At 37.3% G+C, this 26,801-nt stretch overlaps 1 protein-coding gene across 1 annotated transcript in view; it reads right to left on the minus strand.

Annotated features, from left to right (window-relative positions):
• The window catches only part of LOC131691060 (tetraspanin-2A), a 211,064-nt gene that overhangs the window by 36,218 nt on the left and 148,045 nt on the right, over positions 1 to 26,801 (minus strand). The window contains exon 3 of the mRNA XM_058977220.1: positions 17,171 to 17,347. Coding sequence (XP_058833203.1) covers positions 17,171 to 17,347 — 177 coding nt within the window. The remainder of the gene's footprint in view (positions 1 to 17,170; positions 17,348 to 26,801) is intronic.

Below are 26,801 nucleotides of genomic sequence, written 5' to 3' on the forward strand. Positions count from 1 at the left end.
CATGATATAATGGCAATCCCACGATGGTTTCGGATGTCCGATTTAGCGCCTGATTTAAAAATTGGCACTAAAAAGGATGATTTCCATATTTCTGGGAATGTTCCATTTTTCAGTGACATGTTGAAAATATGTAGTAGTGGTAGAGTGAATTCTTCTGCTAGATTTTTTAAAAATATTGGTGCTATTCCGTCCGGTCCAGGTCCTTTTGATGCGTCTAAGTTTTTTAGTGCAGTGGTAATTTCGTGTTCAGATAGTTCGTGGACGGCAATGTCATTTGAAAATTCAGGTATAAATGAAAAGTAGTCGCGGTCGCGGTCTGTTTCGGAATATGAAGTATAGACTTCTTGAAAGAATTTTCCAAATAAATTGCAAATTTCAGTATTGTTATTTCCTACATGTCCGTCAAAATGCATTTGGGATGGAAAGTTGCTACTTTTCAATTTCGTTTTCACGTAATTGAAGAAATTCTTTGGATAGGTCTTGATTTCGGTCTCGATTTTACGATTATATTCTTCATGTGCAGTGTTAATGGCTATGTCGAGTTGGGAGCAAATATCCAGATAGTTTTGCCGATTTGTAATGCTATGTTCTTTCTTGTAAATTTTATGTGCCTTTTGCTTTCTATTTTTTAAATTTTTTTTTTAAACTTCTATACTCAATACAGTTTGCCAATTTATTCTACATAGTCTACGTTTGACTTCTTCGAAGTCAGTTTTATGGTATTCCGGCACTTCCTCATACTCCAAGTCGTTCGGGGAAGAGTTTTGATGAATAAAAATTGAATATTCGATTGCTGTGTGAAATACTTCATTTTTCCATAATGGAGTTAAAGATGCATTAACACAGAAGTCTTCAGTGCAGTTCGTGAATAAGAGGTCTAAATATGAATTTTGTTTATTTTTTACATGGTTGATTTGGTGCAGGCCAAATTCAGATATTTTGTCAAAGAAGTATTGAAGTGATTCATTTTCGCCTACGACAGGGAGTAAGATAGATTCGTTTTCAATGTCTACGATGAAGTTGGTGTTGCGTTGATTAAAGTCGCCATAAATATGCAGTTTTACTTCAGGTTCCATGTTTGACATGATAGATTCTACAGTTTGAAAAAATAGTTCAAATGATTTTTTGTGAGCATTTTCAGGTGGAAAGTACACAGAGGAGAATATGTGCACTTCTCCTGATATTACTGCTTTTGCCCATATATGTTCAAATTCTATATGTTTAATGGTTTCTATTTCTTCTGAAGGAAAGTCTGCGTTTATGGCTATAATGACTCCTCCTCCAGACTTTTTATTACAAAGAGACAAGTTACGGTCATGCCGAAATACATTAAATTGATTTCCAAAAATTTCTTCGCTTCTTACGCTTTCATCCCAGCTACTTTCTGTTCCAAGAATTATATTAAAAGAAGACGAAATTAGTTTTTGTTAGATTTCTTTCATTTTGGCTGGGCTTTTCATTCGATTAAAATTTTGGCAACAGACCAAAATTTCAGTCGAATTCTGTTGTGGATGCGAAGAAGTTTTTGGAATATTTAAATTACTTACAGTTATATATTCTTCCTTTATAGAGGGCGTCGTTACTTCCGAAAATTCGACGTTCCAAATTTATGCGTAGCTTCGCAGAGTTGTTGAAGGCGCCTGGTTCTTTCGCTTGATAAAAATTTTCCATAAGAGTCAAGGTCTGCTGCTGCTTCGTCTGGGTTTAGCCCATATTCCTGATAGACTTCGATGAAAATGCGCAGGAGATGGTCAGGAGTGGTCGGTAGTCCTTCGGATGCGAGCGTCATTTTGATGCTGGTCGGCGTCATTCCTTCCACGCAAATAGATGGGTGTTGGTCCTTCATATATGCCAGGTATAGGCGTACAATGTTCATTATTTTTGGTTCGCGAAGTCTGGCCTTTAAAAAGCGACCGTCGCCATTCGTTGATTGTGACGTGAGGCGTACGATTGGAGGGTGCAAGGGGTCCAGTTCAAATTGGCTGTCTGTGTTCGAATGTTGAGATGTGGTTGCCAATGTGTTTAAACTATTTTCGCCGCTGGTAGGTGTCACTTTCATTTGTTTGGGTTGAATGTTTTCGTTAGCTGAACGGTACGGGTTGATGGTGTCACCTTTTTTAAAGTTTATGAAATTTGTTTTTACTGCTGGTATTGCAAGACCTGCAATCGGATGTTCGGTGGTTGTGGGAGGAACGGAAAATTGTTTTTTCGCCGTGGCAAGTAGTAATTTGTCTGACGTCTTACCCAGGGCCGTCGAGAGCCGCGCCGGGCCCCGGGGTTTGAAGTACTGACGGGCCCTATCATAGTCATCTTATTTCAATACCGATTGGAGAAATTATACGGATGCAATTGTTTCAATTAAACTATTTTTTTATGAAAATTGTTGATTTGACACGATTCAATGCGTTAGCTCAAACATGTAATAGATTTTAAACATATAATAGATGGAAAAAATAAAAATTTATAAAAGAATATTTGTGGCTGGCCATCAGAATGACTTACGTCCGACTTGCCATTGCAATTGGAATCCTTTTTTGCGGCGTTGCCATACAGTCCATATCGCCATCGCTCATGCTCCCTTGACTCACGTTAATGCTACCATCGTTAATGCTGCCCAGAATCAGAGCCCAGAAAAATTGACATCCCTGCGTGAGCTTGAAAGAGAAACAAAATTCAATTCATGCCCGCCGCGATGAATCGAATGTTTGGTTTGTTTCCCTCGTCCTTCGCTTTTTCGGTACAAAGCATTTATGTCCGCATATGTTCGGTTTCAGAAGCAAACTGAACCTTGTTTCTATGCTAGCTCTGAGAGGGATTATCAAGCAAAGTGCACCAGATATAAATTACACAATTCAGCTATGCTCGAAAATGTAAAAGAACTTCTGCCTTCAAACTGTCCACATAATAACAAATGAATGCTTTGGTTGGCGAATGAATTTATATTTCCTGTACACTCAACCATTCTATTCTTCATAAAATTTCAGTCAGTTTGGAAGTGAATGAATGAGGGGAGCGTTGAAACTGAATATTGTTTTCAGCAAATTAATCAGAAATAAGTAAGTAAATGTGAAATTTCGCACCAGTGATGCTGGCTTGTTTCTTGTTGTTGGTACATGCTGTTGATTTTGAGGTACTAGATGCAGCTACTGCACTTGTCACTATGACCTGAACGAATTTTCTTTACCGGTTTCTGAACATGGTATAATCGGTTTTGGAATCGCTTGTTACATTTGCGCTGACATTCAGAGGGTGACGATGACTGGGATCCTACAGCGAAGTCTGCTGTTAAAAAGACTGAGACACAGAGTTGTGAGAGAAAGAGTTTCAGCTTTTGGTGAAAACTAATGGGCAGAAAAAGTATCCAGTTAAATTCCCATATTTTTCTTCATAAAATGTGTACACTGGAACCTCCATTTACGAACCAAGCCATGGGTAAAAAAGTTCGCTTTACATTCTTACTAAAATTCATTGTTTGAGCAACATTATCGTTAACCCTAACAATATTGGTATTTCCGAAACGGGCTTGACAAGTACATGATGAAAATTAATATTTGGTACCTTTTTGAAATCCAAGATGGACACTTCCGATTGAACAATAATCTCGATAACCCTAACAATTTGGGAATTGGGGTGGGCGTAGCGTAGTTGGTACATCGATTGCCTTGTACGCAGCGCACCTGGGTTTGAGTCCCGACCCCAGCATATAGGGTTAAAAAAGTTGGGAATTTTTGAAATGGGCTTGACGAGTAAATGATAGAAATGGTAGCTTGGAGCTATTTCTAACGATTTCTGTATAAACTATGAGGGTATTTTTAGAGGATTTGACGAGTAAATGAGCGATGCCCTTTTGGAGGCCAAGATAGTGTCTTCTGGTTGAGAAAAGTTTTCTATAATCATATCATCCGCATCACAAATCACTATATCTATATCTATTCTATGATTATCTTATTTCGAAAATGTCAATATTTTATGTTATACAGATATCTTAACTGGAATTCGCCATCTTGGTTTTCAATATGGCTTCATACATTGATTTTTGTCATCTACTCGTCAACCCCATTCCGAAAATATCCAACTTTCATTAGTAACAGTTAGCTAAGAATATGAACAGATGGAGATGGCTTTTGGTCACGGTTTTAGCCAATATTATTTTATTTGGTCTATCGCCTACGTTTCGAAGGTCTACGCCTTCATCTTCAGGGCAAAAAACGGTTACAATAATTTTGCCCTGAAGATGAAGGCGTAGACCTTCGAAACGTAGGCGATAGACCAAATAAAATAATATTGGCTAAAACCGTGACCAAAAGCCATCTCCATCTGTTGAAAACAAAGTGGTCGTTCTTCCAGTTAGCTAAGAATATGTTAAATTGTATACAACTTTGTACTGTACTGTGCGTATTCAAACTTTTTTTACGAACGCTTTCAAAAATATTTACGATAAATGAAACAAGAATGGTTCAATTGCACTGTTCAATGAATCTAATAGGGTTACGTTCACGTACTTCAGAAAACCATTGGAACGACTGGAACGTAGTTGATTGTGGTATATTTGCAGTACCAACAGAAACAATAAACTTCAACAATTAAATTAAAATAAATTAAATTCAGTTAAAAATGCGGGCCCCCAAAACAGACCCGGGCCCCAGGGTAGTTGCCCCCCCTGACTCCCCCTCTCGTCGGGCCTGGTCTTACCACTGTCGTTATGATGATGATTGTTAGCGCGATCGTTGTCACGTTGACTTGACTGCTTACGACGTTTTCGGTTGCGCCTTGCCTTATCAGCAGCTTTCTCCTGAAGTCGTCGAATGCGTTGTTTGGCGTCATATTTTGTCCAATCCTGCTTCCATTGCCATTTATCGCCCAAAAATCGCCAGCCTGGAGACGTATGATCTATTTTCTGTTGGATTACTGTAGCGTGTGATTTTTCCGCTAATTCTTCAGCCAGGGATTTTGATTGATTAATGCCATTTTCTGGTATTGTCATGTTGGAGATTGCAATGGAAATAGCTTTCACTTCTTCCTTCAATTCCTCCAATTGGTCGGAATTGACGAGAGGGTACGGCTCAGAACATTTAGCGGAAAGCAGTTCGTTCTCGAGGTGTGATAGCCGTTCGTCAATTTTATGATTCATATTGTCCGATATTGTTTTGGTCGATTTGCTGATGGTGTAGATAGAATTTTGCAACAAATTGTCACAAGAATGAAAATGCTGACCTAGTTTACTGCATATGTTTTCGTTCTTTTTATGGACGACTTGCATTGACTACTTTACGTCGTTAAGTAATTGTTCGATGCTACCGAACAATTCAAGACTGTGGCTCTTTAGGTCAGCTGTGGTTCGATGTTGTGTGTCCGTATGCGACTTCATCATTTTTAGCAGCTGATCTTGTAGATAGATCATTTTGCGTGTGTCGACCTCTGTCCTAATAATGTGCTGGCAGTCCGCACACACAGGCACCATAAATGCCCGGATAAAATTTTCCTGATTACGCTGCACACCTACACAGGCAGCATGGTACGATCTGCTGCAAAATTCACACTTCCAGAGGAAGCGGTCGTCGTTTATGTTGCAAGTTTTTACACCGCACTGCATGATTTTACTATTACTTGAAGTTCAATAGCACTGTAACTTACGAGGCACGCGCGCGATGTTTGTTTACGTAGGTAAAAAAAATACTAATTAATAAATTACTTGCGGAGCGCTTGAAGAGGCGTCCGCACTCGTTGACTGTTCGAGCGAAAAAAAAAAAAAATAATGTAAAGCATTAAATCTAGCACTATATCGACATACAGAACATAGACATCGTGCTAAAAAGCTTTTGAAGATAAATGCTATGAAGCTTTTATAGAAAACTCTAAGTGCTAATATGGAATCTTCTTATAGTGCTTTGAGACACCGAACAATAACAAATATACGTATGCGTTCCAATAGTCACCTAACCTCGGATGCCTTCATATAATAAATGATGATGCAATAAACTTAAAATCAAAATGCAAATTCTGCACGATTTTTCGAAAAAATACAATTGCAAATATAATCCACAATAGACGTTTGCGTAATATAAACCAAACATCTAGGTAGAAATTGGAATAAACTAAGTATACATGCAAATTTTCCCATCCCAGTTCTGTAGGAACTAAATCATCAATTTAAACAGTCGGCATGTCAAACAAAAGAGAAGAGGAAGGGTGGGTACGTTAACGAAAGTTATTTTTTTTCTTTTTCTGCATCAATAAAGAAGTAAAAAGTTATTTCAAAAAACACGGCTCTATGTTACCATTGCTGACAGCCATTAAGGTGCTTCTGAACTTGCTCTATTCTGGCACACTATTTCGCCTTTTCCGACACTAAGTGTGCTTTAATGATCTCTATAGAACCATAAAGCCGTAAAGAATATGTTTTGTGTGCGAATATAGAACATATCTAAAGCCATTAAATAATACTTCGTGGTTTCTTGTTCATTACTCCTAACCTTACCACTTCCCCCATCCTACATGAAATCATGAAAAGACGATTAATGGCAAGACACAAATCTCCGATCAATATGGGGAACGTGCCATTTGAGCTAGATGCTACTGATTCATGATTCCTGAGTACTCGCAAATTAAAAAAAACTCGTAGCTATGGCAATTTCACACGATTTAGATACCACCGAATAAGAAGCTGTCGAAATTCTCCTATCTGGCACGCTATCCATGGATGTAGCAATATAAGTCAACCGGAGAGTTTCCTATGGCTGAAGAGGTACTAACTCATACTAAACTAAAGGGCTTAGGTTTAAAAGTGCCCGGCAATAATACAAGCCTTGGGGCCCGACGCGGCTCTCGACGGCCCTGTACGTTGGATGTCCATTCCCAGCATATTGGGCTTGTAGAGAACGATATTTGAGCTTGTGGCGAAGGATTATCATGACATCGAACATGTTGTCTGGTCATGAGATGAGTATTGTCGCGCCAGATCTCAGATAAATTATTTCCTTTGGGTTCTGGATGTGTTGGCGATAAATGTCCAAACACAAACTATTTCTTCTCTTTTCTCTATCATTCTCTGATCTCTACTACAAGACCAGCAGAAAATCTATCGCTGCACTATTGAAAACCGAATGCAAACAACGGACTGGAAGTCGGGTCTTTAAAAAAGATCAGCCGCTTGCCATAATGGTGCAAGTTTGTGTACGTCTTGTTTCTGTCATCGTAGTCCGCCATCTCTTTGCTGTCCCTAATATGCTGTCTACTAATAAATCCCCCGAATGTCGCTCTTGTGAATGACCCCGTTGTGAATGTCTTTCCAAAGAATTGATCCCCTATGTGAATGTCTTTCCAAAGAATATTTTGCGCGCCTACCAAGAGCTGAAAAGTGTTTTCCTAGTTTTAATTGTTAAGGGTATAGAGGGCAACCATTATTTATCTGTTTCATCCGCTTAATTGTTAGTATTGAGCCTCTAGAAAGGTCTCCCGCAATCTCTATGACCACGCTGAACTTATTTTGTTTTAAACCGCCATGCATTCCACGTGCGTATTTTCTATAAAACACGCAGATTTCAATCTATCGGCAACAATTTTCGAAAAACTGACAGCGGTAAAAATACAGTGTAAACAATACATTCTAAACTACTTCTACCCAAATTTTTAAGAGAGATTACCCAATGGGTCATATATCATTTTTAGAGGATATCAAATGATTTTGAAAGATAATGATATTATCTAATACGCGAATTATCAGATATTTAAGCAAATCAATACTTTTTATCAAGGACACGCTAATGGGTATAATTTTTAACACCCGCAAATAACGATTGTTCTCGGGAAATGGTTTGACATGATGTACTGGTTATTTAGCACATGACTGGTGAAAAACAGAAGTTTTAATAAGTCGTTCATAATCAAGGAACTTTTTGTTAAATTTTGTATCATTCTGGGTATAACGGACACAATAGGGTAGGGAAAGATGGGCATATTTCTTGGGTGAAACACAGCAAAATGCCGTTAAATTGTACACCCTTGGGCTATTTTTTAATATCGAAACGTTGTGATACACCGACAGAAAACTAAATTTATTAGTTGCGAAGCTTTTCACTCTTCCCTTGTCCTATCTTCATCTTTATCAACACCACATGTCCATCTTACCCATGCCAGGTGCTCATCTTACCCATAACACTTTTGAAATGACGATTTTGTTCTTCATTTTCACAACCATTTTATCTTTTAGTTTGAAATTTAATTAGTATCAGTTACTGTGTTGACGAGATATGATCTCAAATCACGCTTGGCGTACAATTTGCGAGCACTGCATCAATCGATGAGTTGCATTTGCCATTTAACCATAAGGTGGCCGTCTTCGGCACAGTTCCCCTAAACCGCAAGTAAAATGTAATGAGAAATTCATATGTGAAATAACCAAAAAATATTAAAAAAAAATGAGAGCAAAAATGTGAAAATCAACATAGAATGAGTCTTGTAGTAATAAATTACTTTATGATTAACTGATTACATAGTATTCATGGTTGATAACGCGAATTATTTTAAAAATACAGACAATTACTCTGCTTATTATTGATTATCAAAGTAATCGACGGATTACCGAATTATTTCGAAAAAGCGAAGTAATCCTTGATTGTCACTATTTTGGCTCGTTGGAAACCCCTTGGTATATTCATCACAAATTCAGACAAATGTGAGTCAAATATTAATTTGTACAAAAGTGGTTCAATAAAATTTCCAGGGCAAGACTGGTATAGAATATTAACCCATTATTGCGCTAATGGAGGACGGGCATAGCGTAGTTGGTAAATCGATTGCCTTGTATGCAGCTCACCTGGGTTCGATTCCCAACCCCGCACATAGGGTTAGAGATCAGTCTCTACGCATCGCTCGATCGAGATAGAAGTGTTTTGTTTTCGGTCCGTTGGAAAAAGAACAGTACAGTAATCCGCGTTCAAGGTTATCTTGCCATTATCTGCCTCTTCCAGGTGTGGACTTTTCTTTTGTGCGTGTGTTAACCGTTAGGTCACATTCCTCAACCTTTTGTTCGTAAAGTGAGGATTGAACAATAACCAGCTATATAAGCTGGACTGGTGCGTCGTGGGAAACGAGTATACAGATAAGTGAAATCTACCTTTTTGATACATTTACGGCTATTTCCCTTCTGCGCGGGTGCTGACCCCGTGCGTTAACGGTGTCGATGGCTCCCTCCCCGGATGGCCAAATGGAGATCGAGTCGACTCCTAAGGCACTCCCCCGACCCAAACAATATCCAGAGCTCTCGACCGGTCCCTTTGTGGTCTTCTTTCGGCCCAAAACAAAATCGCTGAATCTATTACAGATTTCAAAAGACCTGACGGAACGGTTCTCGGCTGTGACCGAAATAAAAAAGGTCCGTTCAGACAGGCTGAGGGTCGTGCTGACTAACTCAAAGCAGGCAAACGATATTGCTTGCTGGGAGCACTTTACGAAGGACTATCACGTGTATATTCCAGCTGTAAAAGTACAGTCTGAAGGCGTTGTCACCGATGAGAGTTTGACATGCGAGGATCTGCTGCAGTATGGGGTTGGCCGCTTTAGAGACCGCATACTTCAGCCAGTGAAAATACTTGAGTGCAAGCGTTTGCACTCAGTAGTAGTTGCGGGGGATCGTTCAAAAACGTACCCCCAATCAAACTCTTATCGGTTGACTTTCGCTGGTACCGCTTTGCCAAATTACGTCCTCTTGCACAAGGTTCGTCTGCCTGTGCGTCTGTTTGTGCCGCGGGTCATGAATTGCACAAAGTGTAAACAACTGGGTCACACAGCCACCCATTGTAGCAATAAGGCCCGCTGTGGAAAATGCGGGGAGAATCATCTAGATGATTCGCGCAGTAAGAATGCTGAGAAGTGTCCTTACTGTGCAGAGAATCTGCATTATATCTCGGCACGTCCCGCGTACAAACTACGCGGGGATAAACCAAAACGTTCCATTGCGGGACGATCCGAACGTTCTTTCGCAGAAATGCTAAAGAAAGCTACGCCAACAACCTCAACAAACATCTATGCTCACTTGCTTCCTAACGAGGGCGAGGCTGATGACCCACAAGAGGGAACATCTGCTAGGGTGCCTAGAAGTTATAGGAAGAGGAGGAACATTTCCTCTCCTAAAGTTCCTTGTAAAGGCCAGAAGGTATCCCTTGACGGGGCTCCGAAACTCACATCTATTGGAAGTGTTGCAACCAAACCGAAGCAAGTAGCTCCTGGTCTCGGGGGATTAAACTCAGAGAAGGAGTTCCCAGCACTTCCCGGAACATCAAAAATCCCAAGTGTTCCTCTGTTTCTGTTCGAGAATAATCGCGGCACTGGAATTATCAAACTCTCGGACATTGTGGACTGGATAATAAAAACTTTCAATATAACTGATCCTATTAAAAGTCTTATGTTAGCTTTTCTCCCTACAGTGAGAACATTTTTGAAGCAGTTGACTGCTAAATGGCCCCTCCTTTCAGCGATTGTATCCTTCGATGGCTAACTCATCGAACGAGGTCACGGATTTGATCACTGTTCTACAGTGGAATTGCAGAAGTATCATCCCGAAAATCGATTTCTTCAAAATTTTAATAAATAGTTTGAGTTCAGTCTACTTTCTACTTCTGCCCAAGTCAGACGTACAATCGAACCAAGTGAACAACAACTAGCAACCTCTCGATCTAGTGTGCATTGTCTCGAGAACAAAGGAAACTTTTAATTTATTCTTGCCATCATGAGTAAAGTTGACGAAAAATCTCTGCTCCGACCCAACACAGCGGTCGTTGACTTTAAATTCTGTTCAATAAGATTGAGTTTTCGTGAAGTGGAATACCTGCTGAAAGTGAAGATGCAGCTAAAGCTCAAGGAGGTCATATATCTACAGTATCATCATCTTCGCAATGTAGTGCTCATATCATTCAACACGTTAGCACAAGCCGAACGTTTCGTTTTGCAGAACAATTTGAAGCACGTGGCTGAAAGTGATAAAGTTGGAATTAATATTCCCGTGTATATAGAAAAAGACTATGTAGATGTAAAATTACATGACGTACCCCTCCTGATCTAATCGCAAAATACATGTCGCAATACGGAGAAGTAGAATCCCTTACACGTGATACGTGGAGAAATTTCTTCCCGGGTACACCTAGCGGTGTTCTTGTGGTGAGAATGCGGATCGAAAGACCTATCCCCTCCCACTTGACTATAAAGCTTAAAACCCACAAATCTACTATTCATCAAACTACGTTATGCACCCATGCGGGGAAAACTCCTACGTGCAAGTATTGTAATCAGACAGCACACCACGGACAACCTTGCGCGGAAGATACAGAGGAGAATGTATCGCTACCGATTGTCAACGAATCCACGGAAAACCAACCCAAAAAAGAATTTTCAATACCAATACCTGAACCACAAACGGTTGCCAAATTTGTGGCAGCTGTTCAGTCCATATTGACAACTGCCAAAGCAGCATCCAGCACCCCTGAAACAACTGTAAGTAACATCGGTGATGAAGATAATAAGAATGACGACGGATTTACATTGGTCATCCGTAAGTGCAAGAAGCAGGAAAGAACATCTGGTCGCGAGCACCAAGGCACTTTTGACGATGATGACCTTGATACGGAGTACAGGAGAGAATTAAACGGTCCCCATGACGCAGTAGGCGAATCGCGAAAGAAGGTCTCCGCTCACAATAAAAAGTTGCGCGCACGAAATCCAACGGACAAACAATAATATTTGTTTTTATTTTTATTTTTTACATATTGTAAACACATAAAGATCCACGGCTCCGTTAAGCTACCGACAGCGCGAATCAATCTCAGACTAAGCCAGTACCCGGCGCGAACATACAAAAACGTTCTCCCAATCCCTGGTGGGATAAAGAGACGTGTACGCAGAGAAGGCCGCCGCGTTTAAGACCTTCCGGAACGACGGGTTACCCGCTAGTTTTCGACAGTACGCGACGTTAGACAAGCGAATGAAGAGTTTGATGAAAGCCAAGAAACGCGGTTATTGGCACCGGTTCGTCGACGGATTAACGAGAGAAACATCGATGAGCACCCTTTGGGAAACAGCCCGACGTATGCGAAACCGAAACAGTACTAATGAGAGCGTGGAATATTCAAACCGTTGGATATTCGATTTCGCCAAGAAGGTTTGTCCGGATTCCGCCCCGGCACAGAAGATCTACCGCGCCGCGTCCCGTCTGTTTTTGTAATCTGGGCGTAGTAGATCGTTGATGATCGCGATTACATGTCCACCTATGTGTATAATGGCTAGGGGATCGAGCGTTTGTACGTTAACATATTCAATTATGTTGGTTTTTGTATCTCGCTGGTGCTAGCGTGTAACTTCGCTTGTATACATTCGATTTTACAACTGTGTGCCCGTTTGCATTTTCGCGTGTATTCTTGAATGATCGCGTGGACCGTGAATGATACTTAATTTACTATTCGGTTCAGATGCTAGAAGCGAGTGAGTTCCCCGGTATCACTAGTTTTCGGTAGTGGCGCCATAGAACGTGTTTTCTAGTGGCTATGCGCGTTTTTTTATTAGTCCAACTGAACGCATTGACCTATGTTGCTAGGGCAAAAAAAGTATCCGTGTAGATATTACACCTATCCATACACAAAAGTATTTTTTTTAATCCTTGTTTAAAAAATATGCGGTTGAGGTAAGTTGGCGGTACTTTTTACAGTACAAAAATAGTTATCAAATATTTTAATTTCTGGAATTCACCCCAAAGTAAGAGAAACTTTTTCTTGTGTCTCTCGTCAATACAGGGGACAATTATTTCGGCCAATCGCCTGAAGAATTTCGAAAATTTACATTTGAATATGAAGTACGCGTCAAAGGCAAAAAGACGGGGTATTGAGACTGAAATATAATGGAAAGTGTCGAAAAATATACAGTTTAATTGCAAAGACAATACACAAAAATCGTTCCTAATTAGAACATACTCTATCGTGAAGAAGAAATGACAAATGACTTCTTGTCCTCGTCGTCGACATTGTGTAGAATTGAAGTTGTGCATTCCGGTTCATGTGGTGGCTTAGCTGTGTGACGATCACGTTTGCGTTACGGAGCATTTTCTTTAGATTCATTTTCCTTCTCTTTTTCGATTATATTTTTTTCGGTTATCTACTTCAACAACACCTTAAATTATTATATATTTACCTCACGCGAAATATCTGACGCGCTATCATTGATAACGAGCATGTTCTTTTGCCACGAGCACGTAATGTTTCGAACGATACCTTGAATTGTTTGGAGGCTGATCGAGTACTGGCGCGCCATCTTGAACAGATGAATTGCATTTTTTATGTCCTCTACACTTCGTATTGAAGCTTTTCACACGAAATTACGTACAATTTTTCTGTCAATTAATACAGTAGTGACCTATCGTTCTCCATGCGTATGTTGATGTACGCATTAAAAAAAAAAACAAAAATTTCGAAAATCCAACACAAAAATCATATTAGTTTTTACGTAAGATAAAACTCACTTGCTATTTTTTACATTGATTAAACTGAAGACGAAAGTTCTCAACAAAGTTCATTATCGTGTACCTAATTCACGCGACATGAGCGACCTCTGCAATAACATAGCAAAGATAATGCCATATACCTATTTGACCCTATTCCACAGTGGTCCAGAATGTGAATTCAGCAGGAATTGTAACTTTTTGCTAAAATTAAATGACTTAGCCCTACAATTCTGTTTGGAAAAGTTGTTATGCTTTGCAAGGCCTTTTTTTGTTTAAATAGAAGCTGGGGTGATTCTAATTTTGGCAATATTTGAAATTGAACTTTTTAACGGTTCGATATAGACTGTCTTCGCTGAAGTTGTAGAGTAACGCATTTTAGACAAATTTGCTGAAGACATGCACTTTTCATTACACGAGAAATCCAAGTGTAAGCTTTAGGGTGTTCCTTTAAAAAAAAACGGTTATATTTCTATAACTCTTGTAGTTTTTATTTTATACTAAAGTACCTTTTGGACAACTCGAAGACCATTTTGGAGCGCATAATTTGCTTTGAAAAAATCAACTACTAAACATTTTTCGTTTCGAATTTATGAGAACTTTTCAATTAAAAATATAACTTTTTCAAGTAGCATTATCTTCGATTAGGGCACTTAACATTAAATACCGTTGCTGTCATATGAAATAGCATGCGTTGTAGTATATATCACCAAAAAAATGATAAATGCGATACTTTTTTATATCTTGTAATATTTACTAAAAAAAAGTTTATTTTTAGTAAAAATTATACATAAAACTTTCTAATTAGAGAAGCTAGAGGTTCGGTATATTGAGACAAATTGTTCTCCTTCAAAATAGCTGAAAGTATTTCTGAAGTGATCTTAACGAAAAATCAAAACTACAAAAGCTACCCAAAGAAAATCATTTTTCAAGAAACACCCTCATTATTTTGCGTAAATTTCTTGAACACTGAAAAGTATACGGCATAGAGTTCCAGGGTCTTCGACAAAGTTTTTTAAAGTTTATTTCGTCAATTTTGTGGAAGACATCGTAGGTCTATCTGGAACTATTGAAAAGCTAATTTTCTGAAAGTAAAAAAAGATCCACCCTACGCACTGTTTAAAATAATAGAAAAGTTTTGTAATGTGTAATATTATAACATGAAAACGAAACAATATTTTTTATATTGTCCACGGTGAAAGTAATTTAAACATAATACAAAGGGTTAGTTCATGAAAAAACAAATTTTAAAATAACTTTTTCAGTTTTCATTATTTTCCAACCTATCCTTCAGATATTTTTCAGACTTTTTGAAGACGAAAATTTTCTTCTGACACATCAAAACTCTAGCTTCTATTAATCAAAAGAATTCAATTAAGTGCTTATACTTAATTTATCAAAAATAGATATTTTAAATAAATGTTATGAAATTATAAAAAAGTATCGTTTTCGCCATTTTTTGCTGAATTATAACTCTACTCATGAACTAATTCATAGTTGAAAAATAATTATCATTTGTTTGTCCCAAAAATATCACATATTATTAGTCTAAAAAACCCTATTTTTCGCGAAAAACTGCTCATAACTTTTCAACGAAAATAGTTAGATATACGGAGTCATGAAACAAATTATTCACCTTAAAACAATCTAAAAGTTGTCTGAAGACTACTTCAGTTTTAAATCAACACCGCCAAAGTTATTTGAATGAAACGGTTTTTCAAAGAAACTAAAAAACACCCTAACCTTCAGCTTTAAATTTGTTGTGAAATAAAAAGTATTACAGATAGAGCTTATATGCCTTCAGCAAACTTTTCCAAAATTTGTCGCTCTATAACTTCGTTGAAGGTCGTTTGGCTCTAACTTGAATGATTCAAAAATTAATTGTATTATCTTGGTACAATTAGAACCACCCTAACTATGCATTTTCTACCTCAAAACCTACTGCACTCAGTACCAACTGAGAAGAAACAACGATTACACCCAGTGCCTCCAATGTCACAACCATCAACACCAATAAAAAACCAAACGTCGATATCATAACGACAGATAGTATTGTCGTAGGATAGTGGCTCTTCGTTCGTCTTCTCGTAACCCGTTTAAGCCTTTTTCTGTTTGTTTACATTTGTAGTTCAACAACACATTCACTCCTACATAATCAGTCAACGGGTGACCGCCCCCGGTCGTTGATTGTTATCAGTACTCTGGGTACGTTTCTTCCTCACGATCGTCATCTTTTTCGGCTTCTTTCAGCTCAATACTCTGTACCGACATGCGCTATCCAATATGGCGACTGTGCTTGGCTCAATTTCATGTTTTTTTATATTGGCCAAAAACGTCTTACAAGGGGATTTTCGGGGTCACTGATTCTGATTCTGACGTTGAAAATGCAAAAATTTAAAATGGCGGATCGAATGTGGCGACTGTGCTTGGCTAAATGTCATGTATTTTTATATTGGCTTGAAACGTCAGTTTTCGGGGTCACTGATTCTGATTCTGGCGTCGAAATTTTAAAATTCAAGATGGCGGATCCAATATGGTGACTGTGCTTGACTCAATTTCATTTTTTTTGTATTGGTTCAAAACGTCTTACAAAGGGGTTTTCGGGGTCACTGATTCTAATTCTGATGTCGAATATGTAAAATTCAAAATGGCGGATCCAATATGGCGACTGTGCTTTGCTCAATTTTTTTATATTGGCCTAAAACGTCTTACACGGGGGTTTTCGGGGTCGCTGATTCTGATGTCAAAAATGTAAAATTCAAAACTGCGGATCCAATATGGCGACTTGTTGTTTTGTTCAATTTTATATTTTTTTCTATTCTATTTCTATTATTCTATATAATCTATCTATATAATCTATTTTTATGCTAGTTGTGAAGTTATCTCTGTCTCGCATCACAGCTGATTTCCAGCAATGTTGTAGTTGGAATAAAATATGTTCCTTGTACGATGAAAACTGATGACAAAACATTTCGCAACACTAAGGATCATTATGTTTCTTAGTCACCAATTGAAAAATGGGTCAATTAAACACTGTAGCTCATGGCAATCGGTTTCATCAGCCCATTAGAACGAAGACCGCATCATTCACGAACAATAAAAATAGTAGCGGACCTAGTGCACTACCTTAAGGAACTCCGAAACTTGTAAAAAAGGATTCAGACACTTTGTCACCAATTTACACGACATCCTCGCTGTGTACAAGGTAGGTTCATAGTCAATGGTAGCTCCTAGCTTATCAAGCTTTACTAGCAGTATCCCGTGGTTAGCTGTGTCTAAAACATATCCTGGATCTGGAGTTTACTGGGTATTTTTTCTGTGCAAAACGATATGATGCTAACTAGATTCATATCAACCGAATAATAGTATAGCTCAACATCAAATCAATAACAATATTAATAATAACGTTTTACTGTGATTTAGTTCCATATTAATTAGAAAGCTTGGGCTGAATGACAATCCGAACTTTCTCATCATTCATCATTACTTAGATTTAAAGCCGCAGTTGGTGTGTATAAATTTACTTTGTCCACCGACGGTTACTGGTGGTGTTTATTTTCTCTTTATCGGCAAAGCATTTATGTAAGTCCAACAACAACCCAACTGAATGAAACAGCACGACATTCGACCAACAAACGTAAGCAAACTAAAATGTTAACTAATCACTTAAAAGTTGGGGTTTTCACTTACACTTTCCTGAATCAACTTGAGTGCGGCCGACGAATGCGGGTGCTCCGAGCTCATGATGAAACGAATCATGGTTTGACGGATCAGTGGCTGGATGCTGGAGTCAACGGTCGAGAAGTCGAGAATAATGGCCGAACCGACTACGGTCAGGATGAACAGGAGAACCTGGGTTGCGATGAACTGAAATCGAAAAGCAAGAAAGTAACGCAAGATTAGTAATTACTCTTTATAATCTCCTTTTCTCTCTCATTCTGGCAGCTGCCATTTCTCAACGTAGCAATCATTTGAATCAAACTTTATGAATGTCAGCCTTCTGTCAAGTCTTACCCTGGAAGTTTCAGTGCAGCTATAGGAAATATTCATTACAGCATATTTAAATTAGCTTTCATCATTTTCCATTTCGAAATCATTTCCCTTCATTCGGTTCAATATCGTTTCAAAGAGGATAGCTTTTGAAGAACAGTGCCTTCCTTTCAGCTCGCTATAAAGTATTCATCGAACCATTATCCCAAAAACTAATTCAATTCACCTGCTGCCGGCTGCGGTTTCCTTCACAAGAACCTAGGTTATGCTTGGTTGAAAAGGACTTTGCTCCATGGTGAATCAAACCAGCCAGCCACAAAAGGTAAAAGCCACTCTGGCAACCCCCTGGTGGAAATTCAATTTGGTCTTTTCGATAACCGAACCAAAAAAAAAGAGATCGATTCCATACCATGCTACCGAGTCGGAGTGTGTAATCATCTGGGTTAAAAATGGAAAAATGGATTCGAGCGAGAATATTTATTCTGATGGAGCGCGTAGAAAAAAAAATCGGACGAGTGCAGCAGTCAAGGACCCCGGCATACATTCATCGCAGTGCAAGTGGACGAGATTTTTATTTCACCTGATGGAGAAAAGTGCACCATTTTCATCCTCGTCGGCCAACCCCGTCATTATCGAAGGAGCGAGCACTTGGCTCGAGAGTAGCGGGAACAACTACTACCACCAACATCGCCAGTAGTAGAATGAACACGCATCTGGGAGCAGAGACCCAACCGAGTAATTGCCGTTCTGAAGTGCTGGAATGGAAACGAATTGCCACGCATCGCTGTACAATTGCTGGTGGATAGTGCACTTGACTGTTCGAAAGGAAATTTTCATAAAGCAAATAACTGTTCTCATTGCCTATAGAAACTTGTGAATGAAGTCCAAACTATCGGTATTCAGCACAGGTAGGCAGTGGATAAACTAACCAGTCAGTTGGAAACCGTAAATATTAAAATTCAGAAAAATAATAGAAATCAGATATTGAAAAATTGTTATAGACAAATCGAAAATCTTGGATTGAAAATAAAACAAGCACACAATTGAAAAATATTTGAAAAATCGAAAAAAAACGAAATAGTCAACGAGATAGTCGAAAAATGAAGAGAAAAATCTTACAATAGAAAAAAATGGAATACGAACAGAAAATCGGAAATATAGAATAACATCGAAAAGACAAGAAAAAACAAATGAAACAAACAATGAAAATCAAACAATGAAATAAATCAGAAAAATCGAAAATAAAATGACGAAGTCATTATAAACCTTAAGAGATAAAAAATGAAAATATCTAAAAAATGAAATAAACAATGAAATAAAAAAAAATCAAAAAAGGAGGAAAACATCAAAAATATTTGGAAAGGAAATCGAAACAAAAAATAGAGAAAGTCGAGAGAATCGAAAATAATAAACAAAATCAAATAGATCGCAATAATCGACCAATATTAAAAAACTCTAAATCGGTAAGGTCAAGAAGCGAATTGTCGATAAAATCGCAATACATCGTAAAGGAAAACAAAATATAATAAATTAGAAAACCTTATAAACCAAATATCGAAATAGTGAACAAAGAATCCAAAAAAGGCCACAGTCGAAAAAATCTCAAAAAGTCTAATTCAAAAATTTAAAAGATTTAAAAATTCCAAGCTTCCAAAATTCCAAAATTCCTAAATTCCTAAATTCCTAAATTCCTAAATTCCTAAATTCCTAAATTCCTAAATTCCTAAATTCCTAAATTAATAAATTCCTAAATTCCTAAATTCCTAAATTCCTAAATTCCTAAATTCCTAAATTCCTAAATTCCTAAATTCCTAAATTCCTAAATTCCTAAATTTCTAAATTCCTAAATTCCTATATTCCTAAATTCCTAAATTCCTAAATTCCTAAATTCCTAAATTCCTAAATTCCTAAATTCCTAAATTCCTAAATTCCTAAATTCCTAAATTCCTAAATTCCTAAATTCCTAAATTCCTAAATTCCTAAATTCCTAAATTCCTAAATTCCTAAATTCCAAAATTCTGAAATTCCAAGATTCCGAACATTCGAAAAATCGAAAGGTTTAAAAATCGGAACATTTAAGAATAAAAATAAATCAAAAAATCGAAATGGAGAATATCGAATATCGAACATCGAACATCGAACATCGAATATCGAATATCGAATATCGAATATCGAATCTCGAATCTCGAATCTCGAATCTCGAATCTCGAATCTCGAATCTCGAATCTCGAATCTCGAATCTCGAATCTCGAATCTCGAATCTCGAATCTCGAATCTCGAATCTTGAATTTCGAATCTCGAATCTCGAATCTCGAATCTCGAATCTCGAATCTCGAATCTCAAATCTCGAATCTCGGATCTCGAATCTCGAAACTCGAATCTCGAAACTCGCAACTCGAAATTCGAATCTCGAATCTCGAATCTCGAATATCGAATGTCGAATGTCGAATATCGAATATCGGCAAATAAAAAATTAGAAAGAAACTAAAAATAGTTAAATCGAGAAAGCGACTGATCAATAAATCATGAAATCTAGAAATCGGAGAGTCGAAAAATTAAAAATCGAGATATCGAAATGTCGAGGATTCGAGAAATCGAGTAATGGAGTACTCGAAGACTGTGAAATAGAAAAATTAAAAAATTGAAAAACTGAAAAATCGAAAAATCTAGGAATTAAGAGATCGAAAAATTGAAAAATCGAAAAATTAAAGGATCAAAAATCTAAAAATCTAGAAATTATAACATCGAGAAAACGAAAAGTCGAAAAAAAATAAAAGACTAGAAAAATGACAAAACGAAAAAAAGAAAAGTAAAAAAAAAAGAAAAAAAATCGAAAATTGGAAATTCAAAAAATCGAAAAATCTAAAAATCTTTTAGATCGATAAATCGAATAATTGAAAGCCAAAAACTCAAAAAATTGAAAAATTCAAATCAAAAAATTTTAATATCAAAAAATCGAAATATCGAAAAAATGGAAAGATCGAAAGATCGAAAGATCGAAAGATCGAAAGATCGAAAGATCGAAAGATCGAAAGATCGAAAGATCGAAAGATCGAAAGATCGAAAGATCGAAAGATCGAAAGATCGAAAGATCGAAAGATCGAAAGATCGAAAGATCGAAAGATCGAAAGATCGAAAGATCGAAAGATCGAAAGATCGAAAGATCGAAAGATCGAAAGATCGAAAGATCGAAAGATCGAAAGATCGAAAGATCGAAAGATCGAAAGATCGAAAGATCGAAAGATCGAAAGATCGAAAGATCGAAAGATCGAAAGATCGAAAGATCGAAAGATCGAAAGATCGAAAGATCGAAAGATCGAAAGATCGAAAGATCGAGAGATCGAAAGATCGAAAGATCGAAAAAGTAGAAAAGTTAAAAAATTGAAAAATCGAGAAATCAAAAAGTTTTCTTAAATTTCTTTCGATTATTTTTGATTTTATTTTTCAATTTCTTTGATTAGTTCTCTTTTTTTATTTTTCTTCCATTTTTCTGACATTTTTCGAAGTTTCAGTTTATTTTGATTTTTTTATTTTCTCTTGATTCTATGCTTTTTTAAAATTAATTGTTTTATATTTTCGGTTCTTTTGATTTTTTGATCTTTTGACCTTCGATTTTTAGATCTTACAGTTTTTCGACTTTGTCGATGTGTTCGTTTATACGATTTTCCGATTCTTCGATTTTCCTATTCTTCGAATTGTTTGATTTGTCAACTTTTACGATTTTTGTTTTTTCGATTTCTCGTTTTGATTCTTTCAAATATTCGAATCAAGAATTCGAAAAAAACAAAAATCGTGAAAATCGAAAAATCATACAATTCGAAGAATAGGAAATCCGTAAAAACAATCTAAAAATCGAAGGTCAAAAGATAAAAAAATCGAAGCAACCGAAACTATAAAATAATATTAAATTTAAAAAAAAATTATAGAATCAAGAGGATAAAAAAAATCAAAATAAATTGAATCTTCGAAAAATGTCGGAAAATTGGAAAAATAATGAAAACAAAAACTAATCAAAGAAATCAAAAAATAAAATCAAAAATAATCGAAAGAATCGAGAAAAATACAACGCGTCAATTAAAGATTAAGCGAAGAATTAAAAAACTCTAAGAAAAATTCGTAAATCGAAAAAGTCGAAGAAATTATAAAAACATTCGAAGGATTCAAAAAATCACAAATATAACAAAAGAAATAATTAAATTGTCGAGGTAGTAGAAAAAAACTATGTAAATCTAAAAAATCTGAAAAAATCACAAAAAAATAAATAATTTCGGAAAATATATAATAGAAAGCCAAAAAATGAAAAAATTAAAAAATCGAGGAAATTGAAAAAAAATATAAAACGAAAAATGAAAAATCAGAAAACGAGAAAATCACAAATGACGATAAAGTTGAACAAAAAATCTAAAATATTAAAAATCGAAATTATTGATATAAACCGAAGAATTTCAAAAAAATCAAAGAAATGTGAAAATCAGACAAAAAAATCGAAAATGATAGAAATATCAAAGAAATCAAAAAACGAAACCGATTATTTTAAGGAAAAGAACACATTTTAAAAATTTTAAAATTGAGGAATTGCAAAACATCGAAAAAATTAAAAATTAAAATACTCGAAATATCAGAATAATCGAAAACTCAAAAAATACAAGAATACAAAAAACAATGGGTACAATTATTATCGAAAAAATTGATCAAAATGAACATGAAAAAAAGAAAAAAAACAATAAGAGGATCAAAATCGAAACAAATATAGATAAAATCGAAAAAAAATCAAAGTTGACCATTTATAGATAACGAAGCACTTCAATTAAGGAAGAGGGTACGGGGGATGTGCCATGTTGTGACATATTGTGGAGGAAGAATAAGCTAGAGTGTTTCGTATTTGAAGGAAAAAAAATTAAGTAAAGTTTTTAAATTCACATTTTTTTAAATTTTTCGAATGGGGTTCAGTTTTGGCAATTGAAAAAATCAAAATGACGACAAAATTGAAAAAATAATAATAAAAAGGAGTAATAAAAGAAATAAAAGAAGACAAAAAAGCATGCAAAAAATTAAAAAAAATGAGAAAAATTACACGAATTCAAAAAAATTAAAAGAATCGAAATAGAAAAAATAGAAAATCGAAAAAATCTAAAAAAATTATGACAAAAGCGAAAAATTAAAAAAAAAAAAGTTGAATAAAATTAGTATAATAAAAGAGCCCAAAAAAACAAATCAAAGCAATTCAAAAAAAATAAACAAAGATAAAAAAATAAAGCAATTGAACAAAAAGAATTGGGAATGGGAATAGAGAGTCGGGTTCAAATTTCCGTTCTTTTTTTTTTAAATAATAAATTAGAACACGGCAGTCAACAATTTGTAATTGTACCCATTGTTTTTTGTATTCTTCTTAATTATCACAAATTTCCTTGAATTATCATCTCCCTGTAAAAAAAGAAATACATCAGCGTCAAGCGGAGCGCTTCTTTGTCACCTCGTTCAGATCTATTTTTGGACGATGTTCGGTCAATGAGAGGCAGGAAATAAAACTGCAATCGGAACACGAGACATGCCAAATTGTGTAAAAAGGGGAGAAAAACGACACGAGCCTGTCTGCTGTGTCCCTTTTCTGAGTCCGGGAATAATGGCACCGACATGGAATGTCCCTAATAGCCTAGAGCACTGCGGCGGGTGGCAATGTTTCTCCAAATGGAAGAAGGAAACGTTGGCATCCTTCTGCCAACCAGGATCGTATATCGGACCAGAAATCGTTGCCGAAGGAATGGAAGCTGGGGGAAAGCATGTTGCTTCTGCATCAGCACTGTGGGAAATACTGAGAAAATTTTCTTCCCGACGAATAAGAGTTCAAAGGATTGGAAGCTTTCCACAGTCTTACCTGCGGAATACCTCCGACTCATAGCAAAACCGGCCGCAAGCGAGCATTCCCTTCTTGGCCGGATGTTATGAAAACCAATTTCCGTGATGTGATTGAAATTTTTTTTGAACCATTTTTCATGATTCTTGTCGCCATCAGTTCCACCGTCGCCAACCTCCATGAGCATTGCGCTGTGCTGCGGTGGTCCCGGCGTAAGTGGCCATTCCTGTGCTGGTGCTGGTGGATTTGGAAATATCTCGCCGATTTCCGCCTTGCTAACGTTCGGCAAACGAACGTTTTGATTTAAATCAGTGCAGCACGGGATGGGGTGGCCTCCCGTCCACACGTCGGGAAGGATAAAATGCAGCCGGTTCGTTCTTTTCGCCGGAAGTCCGACAAACATGAAGAGATTTTTTCTTTTTTTTTTGGTTCAGCTGACGGTTTGTTTTTCGTTTGGCAAAGGGTGGAGGAGGGGGTTATTTGTCACGGGATGGAAGATAATTATGGCACTCAAGTTGGACGTGGGACGTATTTTGGCCAAGCTTGAACCAGCTGCTGCCGGTCAGGAGCGCAATGTTGTCTCCAGTATCTGAGGGATGAATGTCCGGAGGTAGAAGAATATAATGATTTTAGTTTTATGGAATTTATGACCGCAAATTTGGTAGAGGTCCATTATTCATATACGTTAAAACTTAATTAATCAATCATCATAGGAATGTGAATAATGCAATAAATTACTACCAATCCTATTCGGTTCATAAATTAGAATGACTGAGGGCTGAGTCTTGAAATAAGCCCTGCTTTGATTTGTTCGAAGTATCCACGCGGATTAGCTGCACCGTACCGTGAAAGACTCTCTCAACCTTAGCCGTCACGGAATTAGAAGTTTCATTTCGAAAGCAAATCCATGCGATTCCCGGTAATGGCCGCTATCAGATAAACTCAGCTTCCGAACAAATCTACTTTTCCCTTCCACCACTCTCCCGGTATCGTAGTTTTCAGATAAACTTGTGGTGAAATTCCCACCTCCGGGACTGAACGGAAACAAAAAACAGGTAAACTTGCGGATGGGTGACATTTCTCCCGCACTCTTTACGGACTCGCATCGTTGAACTTGAGAAATGGGCAAAGAATGTCGAAAAACGCAAACGGAAACGGCAGGAAAAAGTAAGCGGCTCCGAGTGGCCTCAAGTGGCCACCGGGATTAGGAGCGAGCGTAGGAATGAATTGTTTGCTCAGTAGCTTTGGATTCAGAAGACAACAAAAAAGAAGCAGTAGCAGCCATGTAGGCAGAAAAAAAAACGTCCAAGTCCTCTTGGCAGAGGCTCGTGTGGTTTGCGTGGGTCGTTTCCAGTTGCGGTGACATTTTTATGGTCCAACGATTTAGCCGGGATTTTCCGGCTGGTGAATTGTGCGTGATGAATGTTGTCCTTGGTTGGACTGGTCCCGTTCCTTAGCTGCTGTGCTGTGTCACTCTTGAATTTTCATGCCGCACAACTTCATTAAAGTGCAAACTGTGCATGTGGTTCCGATGAAGCAGAAAAAAAGCAATAAAACGTACACTTTATATCGTGAGGTTAATGGCTTCTAGCAACTTCTGCAAATGTTTTCCAACACCGGACCTCATAAAGTGTGCAACAAATTGTTCCTTATCGTCGCAATGACCCAACAATATGCACCAACTTTCAACGAGTGCTGGTCCCGGTTCCGGTACGGCTCCGGCGGCTGTTTCTCTTTCGCTTCCTGTACGCAAGCATAAGGGCAGGAAAAACGCTTTCTCCTTCATAAATAATGCCAACTAATAAAATATTTATTACATTACAGCTCCGTTATTTTCATATTTATACTTAATTTACGGCCAGTTGTAATAGTTTTGCCATCTCCGGCTGCGCAGATCGAGTTGAGTAAACATGAAAAGTAGGATTGTCACGCCCGCCCTCTGATAACAATTCATAACTTTGGAACATTCGATGCAGACCACGTGCTGGTGTCGTAGTTTACCTAGCAGTTCGGCGGCGACCACGATTCCGAGTCGGAGTTTGGGCACAAGATGGCTCTGTCATCGGCAGTGATTAAGCGTTGTTGCATCCTTCTACACTGAGTAGAGCAGGGTAGAGAAGAGAAAGTGAAACTGGTTTGTTTGTCGTTGGGCTGGAAACTTGCAGCTTGCAAGGCCTGCTTTGTCTTCGGTGTGGTTTGTTACGACGAGCTGTTGCTTAATGGCGGTTTGCGTCAGTTGCTGGTGAAGGATTGTGCTTTGAATAGTCAGCAACAAAAAAAAGTAGAAACTCGATAGTTCACATAAGTTCGGTTTGTGTACCTACTATTAAAACTATGAAGTTCAGTCAAATTTCGCTTGTGTTCTTTCCGAAGCTAGAAAATTAGAAAAAAAAAGTTCCTGTCGTGTACTCTTAGCAAATAGAATCTTTAGACAAATTCAGTTTGTTTATTCTTGGCAACAGGCCCGTGCGCAGAAAATTCTCAAGGGGAGGGTTTTGATTTTTTTACGTGTCTTATAAAATAAAAGTATAGAAACCCTCCAACTTTGAAGATTTTTCCCGAGACCTGAACGACCGAGTCTTGTGTACCAATCGACTCAGCTCGGAAAAATTGGGTACATGTCTGTTATCGAAAAGGATTCTTCGGCAGACACTGCTGGTGGTAGTGTTGGATTGGTTTGCTGTAGTTAAGACTACCGACTAAAACTAAATCTTTCATCTTGCAATCCATCCATCCATCTGGGGCAACCGTTAGGTACTACTTCAGTAGAGACTGTGTTCTTGCTCTTTTTATTTTGTGATGGTCGTTCATGTCCTTTTCTATTGCTGCTTTTTCTGCTTGCTGTCAGTGTGGCCATTTTGGAATAGGGTAAGATCCGTAAATTTGGATTTTGAGTTTTTATGTGTTCCTCATTGCTATAGCGATACGGTACCTTAGAATTAGTTTCACTTTCTCGTGTTGCGTTGAAGATTTGGAACATTTTTTTTTAAACTTCACTTAAAACTTTGCCTTTTTACATCAGGAAATAGTTAATATTTTTTTGGACTAAGAATTTGTTTTCTTCTTTTTTCACTGGAATTATCAGATTATAAAAAACATAATAATTAAGAAGAAGATCTTCTCTTGATGAGTTAAGTTACTATTCTTTGTGTTATTAGATTTGCATATTATTCTTTACATACAAAAGAACGAACACTGACTCTGTTTTATACTGGGCCGATGAGCGAAGAGATCAGAAATTTGTATCGGACCGCGAAAGAGAGAAGCATGCTAGCATTGCTATACTTTACGTCGTTGTTGATCCACATTGAATAAGAAAAGTACTGAGCTGTGTTGCATAAACTCGATAGCTGGTATATGCGAGAAGTCGAAAATATGAAGGTCCCACCTCTTGAGTCCCACATTATCAAAAAGTTGCATACTTACGATCTTTAAAAAATAAAAGATCAACGACATAAACGACAGGTTCCGGCTTGC

Source organism: Topomyia yanbarensis, chromosome 3, assembly GCF_030247195.1.
Source record: "Topomyia yanbarensis strain Yona2022 chromosome 3, ASM3024719v1, whole genome shotgun sequence".
In the NCBI taxonomy this organism is placed as follows: Eukaryota; Metazoa; Arthropoda; class Insecta; order Diptera; family Culicidae; genus Topomyia; species Topomyia yanbarensis.